The sequence below is a fragment of the Vigna radiata genome, unplaced genomic scaffold, assembly GCF_000741045.1.
Source record: "Vigna radiata var. radiata cultivar VC1973A unplaced genomic scaffold, Vradiata_ver6 scaffold_83, whole genome shotgun sequence".
Lineage (NCBI taxonomy): Eukaryota > Viridiplantae > Streptophyta > Magnoliopsida > Fabales > Fabaceae > Vigna > Vigna radiata.
This window is the reverse complement of record NW_014543268.1, coordinates 417,120-427,269: the sequence shown is the minus strand read 5'-3', so window position 1 is coordinate 427,269 and position 10,150 is coordinate 417,120. Positions and strand designations below refer to the sequence as shown.

The window sequence follows — 10,150 nt, the reverse complement described above, 5'->3', positions numbered from 1 at the left end:
ATAGATATCTAGAATAATAAATATATTTAGGGCCTAAAATATTAATAAAGATAAATCTTAAATTGATAAAGAATAAAAAATTCTTAAACGACTTATATCATTGCAAATGAAGTTTATCCATTATTATTTTTCTTTATTAAACTAAAGGTTTTAAAAGAAAAAAAAAAAAAAAGACCTTATAAAGAAGTAGGTAAGAGAGATCTTTAAACACTTTATTCTTTCTTTAACTCTTTCAAAAACTAAAAGATAACAATGTGAGAATCAAGTGCAGTCATTTAGATTGTTGATACGAGATAGTTCTACATGTAAAAATATTTTTCCTTGAGAATGTTTTGCTAAGAGAAAATGATATTGTTGTAGGATTTGATACTTAAATTATTAGAAATTTTTATGGCAAATTTTGAAAATGTATAAGGAATGTTTTGTTTATTGTCATGTTATATCCTAATAAGGATAATTAACTTTGGTATCTGCTTCAACATTGAATTAGATATATGAAAAATAAGGTGAAATTTTTATTACATCATAAATCCAATTATGAATATGCATGTGCTTGTTTAATTTTCACTAATTTGATTTAATTATAATATGTATATTAATACATGCACTTGTGGATGATGGGAGAGATGATTCTAAGAACAGTCTAAGTTACATGTGTTTCTTGGACTACTGTGTGTGTCCACCAATGTAATTATATTAAATTGGATTAGTATAAGTATTTTAGTTATTTGTTTGTTTGCAAATTTTATTTAGATTTAATAGAAACAAATTTTCAAAACATACTTTTTTTGGTAAAAAAACGTTCATAATTTAATTATTTTTGCAGAATTATATTTTTTAAAAATTACAAAAAAGAAATATCTTACAATGTTCATAAAAATATAAAATAATATATTATATTGTAGTTAAATAAAAATATATTAACTAATTTTTATAGTAATATTTCATGAAACATTATTATAACAACATTAGTTGAAAAATAATGTGAACTTATTTGATAAAAAAAATAAATTAAATATTTAAATTATATAAATATTATTGAATAATATTTTAATATTTAAAAGATAAAAATATTAATGTTTAAAAAATTATAATAAGAATTTTTTGGAAAAATATAAATAAGAAAATGATTCTTGTTTGTAAATTATGGGTTAATATTTCTTCAATTCCACCTAGCTCACAAATTAAGTAAAATCTCATAAGTTTAATCCATTTTGATAGTTTAATATATCAATTTGAAGTCCCTAATTAATCAATGTTTTTCAAAAATAAAATTAAAAACAGAATGACTAATATAAACAGATTTTAAGCCACTGCCCAAATACAAATGGATTTACTGTGCTTTGTCACATAACTGTTCTTTTTATAATCAATTTTCCATTGTTTTTTATTTTTTTGAAGTTGCAAGTTTCAATCACTTTAAAAAGGCAACACATGCACCACATGATTGTTCTCATTGCAGAACTCATTAGTAAAAGTAACTTAGCACGTGAACATTTTCTACAATATCAAATTTCAAAACAGGGACACCGACACCTATGATGCAGGACCACTCAACACACTGCTATGCTATGTGCTAGTACTCTTATTTTTGCAGAACGGCACCTGTGTTTTTGTATATTTTATTTCCTGTCCTGGAATATCAATAAAATAAAAAAGACAAGTTTAGCTTCCCTATTTTTTTTCTTTTATTCCTAGATAGCCTTTTAGCCTAATGTTCCTTTCTGCATGAATTAGAAACACCTCAATTTCCATAGAAAGGTAATAATAACAAAGGAACGGTCAAGAATTTAAGAGCAGTACCAATATGGCAATAATTTTCTTCCTTTTCATGTGCATCAAATATTCGGACTCATTTGGTTGCAGATAAAGTGAACAGGAAACAAAATCAAACAAATTATATGCAACTTGTACCACAAAATACAATCCACTCATTTTGCATAAATGTTCAGTTTCTTATCTCTACACTGCCACTAGTCAACCAAGTAATGAAAGCTCACCTTATTATTATTTATTATAATAAGTAGAAGTATAACCAATACTCCAAACAACTTTACTTGAATACTTATGAAGGGAAAAACAACATAAAACATACACAATAAAAAAGATTTACAATTTATGTCTCTCTAATAAGAAATAACACATATAAACAATATAAAAATTAAAATAAACAAAATAAAAAAATTAACTAATACTCTCCCCTCTTGAGCAAGGGACAAGAATGAAAAACAAAACCTTAAAAACATGATTTCAGACATGTAAACAAACTCTTTTTCCACAACAACTAGATTGATTTACTAAATAAAATAATTGACATAGCAGGAACAATATTTCTGATGTGTATACACTATAGACAAAACATAAAATGGCTGCCTACATGGTTAATGGGGAGCTATTACTCTACTACTCTAGTTCCCACCGCTTTTACTTTTAGATCCTCCCGGCTTAACAAAAATTTCTGAGGAAGCTTAAGAAATTGGTTTTTCTCTATGTATGAATCCCTATTGCCTATGCTAAACTGCAGTTCCTTTGTTATCCAACTGATGACAATGGCTGCAATGGGTTGGATTCTGGTGGGGAAAAAACAGCAATCAACTTGTCCTTTGTAAGTTGTTCGGATCCTTGGGACTTAATTACAAATGTGTGGAGAACAGTGTCATTTGCGGCAGCAAGTTTTGATTCTACAACACTGATTTGTGCCTCTCTGAGTGTTTGAATTACTTTGGAAACAGGGTGAGTATCAAAAGGGCAACTCACCTTTACAGTTATCTCATCTTGAGCTGCTTGAATATCCACATCAGGAGCATCTTTCTCTTGATTTTTATTTTCAGATCTTGAGTTAGCATCCAAAACTGATCCATCTTTCGAGGTGCTTCCAAATCTCTCTCTTTCAGCCTCCATGATTTTGACCTTCGCCTGAAGCTCGTTGATGTAGGCAATGGCATCACCCAACAACGAAGCTTTGTCCATCTTGGAGATATTAGGGACTACAGATCTCAATGCATAGAACCGTTGGTTGAGCTTCTCACGTCTCTGCCTCTCGGCTTCCACATGATTCAGGGGTTCTTCCCTTCCATTGGCAGGCTTCCTACCCCGCTTTCTGGGCTTCCTTTCATCCAAAACACTGGCTTGCTCCTCTTTGCAAGAGGCCTCAACATCAGAAAGCTCTGAATCACCACCAACAACCGGTCTCACATGAGAGGGTCTAGAAGTGGCTCCAGTAAAGTCAATTTGCATTTGCACCTGCCTTTGAGGTTGATAGCCGTTGCCAAGCCTAAAATCCTGTCTAGCACCATTAGGCAGCTCCGCTACAACACTGCTCGTGGATGGCCTGGAAGCAAAAATCTCAACAGGACCAGCCTGTCTCACACCTGAATTCACTGCCCAAGCCGGAACATGAAGACCGTTCATTGTACTCGGATTGTTGTTAAGGTTATTCCCATTGGGGAGGGCATGGCCTGCCCAAGGCCTGTTATCCTCCATTTTTCTAACAGCAAGTTTCTCTCTGAAATGGGTTCGATTGCCGGTTGCGTTTGCAAAAAGCTTGGGAATTGGAACTCCGCCATCTACCTTACTACCATCCCCAATTGCCAAACCTGTATAAACCGCATTCCCACTGGCGCTCACGTTCATCCCAGGGTACGGACACTGCGTGGAGAACACAGATTTAATGGCCTGCACGAGTTCGGAACTCTCTGCTAACACTCTCACGGAACCCAGCTCCACCACTCCCAAATCAGTAGGGATCATAACGATGGTCTGAATTCCGGCAGATTTAACCAAGGAAGACCGCACGCAGTAATCAGACACAGATTTCAGCCACAAATGCTTCCCGGAAACGAAGCACTTACCTGGGCCACCATGCCCGCGGGGGAAAGAGAAGTACATGGAAGCAAGGAAGAACATCTCCGTGTCGGTCACGTGGTCGAGACCAAAGGCGTAATTGTCCTCATCCGATCCTCCAAAAGTAGTGTGCAGCTTCTGCAGCACCCCCTTCCTCATCCTCTGCTGCATCTCCTCGTCCACGCGAAGAAGCCTCAGCTTTCCTCTCACCGCACCCTCCTCTTCCTCGTTGGGCTCCCTGCAGCACCCGTCTCCCCAACCCAGAACCCAATCACCGGACTTCGACTGCGAGAGCTGCCAGAAAATCGCGTAGTTCCAACTGAAATTTGAGTCGTTGGGACGCTCCACCAGATCCGAGAGCTTGTTCTGAAGTCCCTCGTCGCTCCCAACCGCGATTAAAACACTCTCATTCGACACCGAGTTTGTCGTTAAGAACTCGAGAGCTCGACCACCCAGAACAGCCCCAACAACGGCCTTCTCCTCCTCGTTCCACGCCACGCGCCCTGACCCCGCGTCAACCTTCATCTCCTGAACAAATTAAAACCACCACCCACCAACCAATTATCTCAAGTTTTCAACCCCTTAATCTAACACCACAAACCTCCTTTAATAACATCTCATGAAAGTGCTCTCAGATCTTTTAGATTTGGGCTTCGCCGACCAAAGCTAAAATAAAAACAGAGAGACAAAGATAGAAACAAGAAGTGGGATTTACTTACTAGGCTAAGCTGGGAAAGGGGAGACAAAACTGGACGAGAAAGGAAAGTTGTGGAGGGGAAACACACATTCGGAAAAAACTGCGAGTGGAAGGAAACAAAAGGAGAGACAAGGAGGGATGTCGCCACCGAATGAAATAAGAAAGAGCGTTTTGTTGCTTGGTTCGTAACGGAATATGAAAATTGGAGAAAGGAAGAAGGAAGAGAAAGCAAGGTACGAGGGTAGAGAAGGAGAAACACACAAGAAGAGAGAGAATTGAAAGATGCAGGTTACACTCTGCTATAGCCTCTACAACTTCTAACTGCAAAACGTTAAACTATGGTTAGGTCAACCTACCTTTCTCACTTTACCACAGTTAGTGCGCAACAATTATCATACCATGCCTCCTGTCCTCTCCTCGCTTTTTCTTTCTTATTATTAGTTAATTGGAACATATTATTAAATTTTGTTATCCACGTTGTTTATTCATTTATCAACGTGTGATTGAAAAGAAAGCATTTAAACACGGGTATGTATTTTATATTTGACGGCAGAAGAATCGTTAAGCAAATATATGATATAGTATGCATGTTTGTTGTATAATAAGATATACAATAAAATATGCGATAAATAAATGGTTTTAATATATAAATTATATTTTTAAATTTAAGATCATTATTATTATTAACCATTGATATTTAAAAAAAAAATCAAGTAACCGTATTGGAAATGATAGATGAAAAAAAAGTTTGGTTAAATCATTTCAATGACAATAAAGATAGAATATATTAATGACATAATTTTAATGTTAAAGAAAAATACATGACATAGTTAAATTTTACATTTAATTCCAGTAATTGGTCTAAATGATGGTAAAAAAAATTAAAATAAATAAAAGAGTTTAATAAAAAAATTGTTAGAATAAAATATAACTTATAATTTTAATATTGTGTTAAATATTAACTTTAAATCTGACTTAATTTTATTAGCTTAGTCATCGTCCACTTATATATTATAAATAAACAATTAATTTTATTAAGATAGACTCTAATTCACGATTTTATATTATATTAGATAAAAAATTGAATTTTAAATTTAACACAATCTTATAAAATCAACTTATTAAGTTTATTTCTAATTGATTTGAAACTTTTGGAACACATTATGTCATTCTAAATATTTGGATAGAAGAGCCAGATAAAAATATCTCTACATCATTGTATGTGTCATGTCATTGCTAGGATATTTTAGCTACAAATAGCATTGGACAAAACTAACTAAACCTTCAATTAACTATACTATATTATATAAAAAATATTCAATTGTTTAGACTAAAATTTAAACAATATTATTTTATAGTTTAGTTTTAAACAATTGAACTTATAAAGTTGTACTACAGTTAACTACTCATTAACTTAAAACTATATTGTTTTATACATTTTACTTGTTTAAAAGTCTATAAGTTGCAATTTAGTCTGGTTGTCCACTCAACCAAACTTTGATAGCAGTTGACTCGACCAAATTAGACTAATTTTCAACCAGAACCCACTTAACCGAATTCAATCAAATTTTGGTTAAAGTCAACTCAATTGGTTTTTGGCCGAAACCAACTTGGCCAAAATTTGTAGGGACAAACATGATTGATTTTTTTGTTGTGATAGACGTTGTCAAATTCGATGATTGGTCTTAGTTGAATTTGACTGACTTTCGATCAAGACCGACTTGATCGAGTTTCAACCATGGTAGTCTCAATCAATTTTCGACAAGGATCGACTCTATCGAATCTGGCCAAATTTCGACCGGGACTAACTCTACCGAGTTTTGGCTATGGTCGTCTTAAACAAATTTGCTAGATTTTCAATCGAGACTGGCTCAACCGAATTTCAAAATTGACTTAACTGAGTTTCAACCATTACGATCTCGATCGATTTTCGGTAGTGGTTGTTCTGGTTGAATTAGACCGGTTTTTGGTAAGGATCAACTAATTCAAACTCATTGAATTTTTGTTAAGATAAACTCAATTAAGTTTCGAATGTGAACGACTTGAAAAATTCAGTTGAATTTTGGCTTCGGCCTATCTCAACATTTTGGTAGACCTAGCTCGTCTTAAACTTTGGTCCAACCCTAATTGTCTCAACCTTTGGCCTGACATGAATCATCGCAACCTATGGCTCAATCTAGCTAGTTTAGAATTTAGATCCTTGTTATCCTGTCTAGAACTTAGGTCCTAATTTCTCTATCTCAACCCTTAATCCTACATTATCTGTCTTGACATTATACTTAATATAATTCATCAAACTTTAACTTCATCCTTCTTGAATTTAGATTAAGTTGGTCTGTATTGACATTTAATCCTATCAAACTCATATCGATTTTTGTCATATTTCAACATGTTTCAAAATAAAAAACAAATTTCAATGTAATTTAATTAAAAAACAATTCAATTGAATTTGTTTCAACTAGTTTAAATTCAATTCATCATACAAACAACTGTTTGTTCAGTATAAGTTTTAATTGTACAATTCAACTAAACTTTTTGTTCATATATGCCTACAAGAAAGGTCAAGTGCATGAGTTGCTTTTCATTTATAAAATAAATCAAGTTTAGTTTTCTTCTCCCATACAAGTCCTTTTAAAGAAAACAAATATTCAAACAAGATTTGTACCCTTTTGTTTTATTTTAACTGTTCCCAATAAAATAGAATGAGATTGATGGGTTTGGATTCTATGTTTTTGTGGAAGACAATTTCTCCAGGTGTTATTAAATCCATAAAATATCATAATAAAGTTCTCTTATGTATTTTTGAAAAAGGACTAAACCTGTGTAACTCACATTAGTAAAATCCAACTATAGAGTTTATTTCTTTTAACAAAAGTTATTTTGTAAGTCTAATATTGGGTCAGAAGCCAACCCATCATTTTATATTGTTGTGGTTTTATAACAATAAAACTCGTACTGGTTTGTGTGATCTTTTGTTTTTTTTTTTTTTAATTTCATTCATCTCCTCTTTCTTTGATGGGCTGTTACTATTATACCGTGTAAAGACAAGTGTGATCACCAAGAAAGTAAAAGCGGTTTTGACCAAGTGCTGCATGCTGTATGCAAACCTTAATTAATCCAAAGAAAAACACAACCAAATCCTTAATAACATTAATTTATCAAACCATGATGTCAAAAGTTAAACAAAAGATGATTCCTAGGAAATTGAACATATTTTGATTTCTTTTCGTAAGATAAAAACACAATATACCTCATGGCGGTTCTAATTTGAGTGGAACACAAGGCTACGAAAGCTAAAAGTACTGAAACAGTTTATATTTAATTCTAATATACTTTGGAGTTAAGTACTGAAACAGTTTATCTTGATGGAGACCCCTATTGACCCTTGCTTTTTATTCGTCGTTGAAAAAAATTACTATTGTCTATGAATTTTAAGAGTTGAAGAAATATTAAATATTTGTTTATGTTTAAAAATTTATTTATAATATATTAGTGAAAATATGAAATTTGTGTCTGAAAAGTTAAACTGAAATTGAAAATAAAATTCTCAACTAAATAAAGAAGTTGTAATTTATAGAATCAAATTCAATTTTTAGAACTATAAAAGATTAATCAGCGCCCAATTAATAATTTATTGGTTGTGTATTTAAAATGGAGTGCATATTTGTTCACCTAACACTTAGGTTTCTGTAACAGGAAAAAAGTTATTCAGCCAGAAAAATATAAAATATTGAAATAAATTTGATGTTTTTTCAGTAAAGAAATTGTACAAATAGTTAGAAATTAAACTAATATGATTTTAGAATTTAGTTTAATTAGCGTATATGCAATCAAAGAAAATAATCTTGTTAAATATGTGAGCTTATTTTAATAGTTTTACCAATGATTTTAAATGGATCATGGATGTAAACTCTCTAGGGTAAATTTAAAAAAAGGTTTAATAGGTTCGGAGGTTCCTATATTTGGATGTTTGTTTCATTTGGGTCCTCCAATTTTTGAAGTGATCAATTAGGTCCCTAATTTTGTCAATTTGAATCAATAAAAGCCTTTCTGTTAAAAGGTGCCATCTGGAAGCGTCAGCGTGCCAAATGTTCAAAAACTTCACGGCGTTAACTGTATTTAACAGAAAGGCTTTTATTGATTCAAATTGACAAAATTAGGGACCTAATTGATCACTTCAAAAATTGGAGGACCCAATTAAAATAAACCTTCAAATATAGGGACCTCCGAACCTATTAAACCTTAAAAAAAATAATAAAAAAATAAATTTCCATCAATAATTTTGAAAATACATGTAAAGTACTGGAATCTGGAAAGAGCACTCCAAGTTTTTACTTAAATATGGAATGATTTTCTTTTAAAATAGTATGAAGTATCGTATAAGAAAAAGTAAAAAAAATGTTATTTTTTAGAAAAGCATGGCTAGGCAAGTGGAAACGGTTAAAAAAATCACATGTGATTTTGGCAGATACTGAGGCTTTGATTGCAACACGTACATTAAGATGAGATGCATTGGTGGCGCGTGAAATGAACGGTGTGCGGTGCCAGCCAGCTAGCTGGAGCGTCACGCAAACAGTGAAGCTTTCAACAACACGTTTCCAAACATCACACACGTTCCACGTGCCTATTTTAGAACTGGCCTCTCCACGTGTCTGGATCTAGGTCATTGATCTTTGGCTTTGAAGGTGATAAGTCGTGTGGTCCCACTCATGAAAGGCACGTGAAGGGGATCGGACCTGAGTGGATGAAGCACGTGAAGTGCATTTAAACCTCTCTGAATTGAATAATAAGAAAGAAAGAGAATATTGGTAACACAAGAGTGGCGTGTGCATTAAAGTTACCTTACGTGCCTTCCCACTTCGCAATGCAAACCGCCGCGTCATCCAATAATACCCTCCCTCATCATCTTCTTCTCTCCAACACTTTCTAAAAATTAACAGGTAAAATTGTATTCTTCTTGTTTTGTATTTTCCACTTCTAGATTTAGGCAAATTTTTTATTATCTTATCTATAATGATTTCTTTTTTCAAATATTTCATAAATAATTTATTTGGTCTCTCACTGTTTTTTATTACCTACAGAATTTTTTTAAATCATTTTTTATTTTAAAAAATTTCGATAAATGTTAATTGTAGATTTGTTTAATTTATTTTTACTTTAAACAAACCATTTCTAATATACTATTTTTCACCGAATCTTTAGAATAAAAAAGAACTTTCTAGATTTAACTATTTTCAAACAAAAAAGTCTCACTAAAAATATATATATTTACATTTTAATAGCTATTGAAGTAAATTAAATTTTTCTCTATCAGATTTTTTTTTTCTCAATTTATTTTAATATTATATATATATATATATATATATATATATATATATATATTAATCCGTAATGCTACAAAAACTATTTTTATAGATGTTTTAAAAAATATTTGGTGAATCGGCGAAAAACATAAAGATTACCATCATAATTTTATTTTAATTATAATTGTCGCTATCTCATAATAATTATAGTTTAAAAACAAAATTAAATGTATTACTTTTTAAGATGTAGAGAAGAGTTAATTTTAAAAAATTATGTATAAAAAAATACAGTTCCTTTGAAAAAAAA

The 10,150-nt window shown here is 32.0% G+C and overlaps 1 protein-coding gene across 1 annotated transcript; it reads right to left on the bottom strand.

The window, feature by feature from the left end:
* Positions 1-2,169: 2,169 nt before the first annotated feature.
* Positions 2,170-4,985, bottom strand: LOC106754150 (transcription factor bHLH13). The gene has a single exon (XM_014636134.2). It carries the CDS (start codon positions 4,366-4,368, stop codon positions 2,533-2,535), a length of 1,836 nt encoding a protein of 611 aa, XP_014491620.1. The 5' UTR covers positions 4,369-4,985; the 3' UTR covers positions 2,170-2,532.
* Between the last annotated feature and the right edge of the window lie 5,165 nt (positions 4,986-10,150).

Bases quoted from the DNA above. Each gene is read 5' to 3' on its own strand.
- LOC106754150 (XM_014636134.2), bottom strand. From the start codon at position 4,368: ATGAAGGTTGACGCGGGGTCAGGGCGCGTGGCGTGGAACGAGGAGGAG.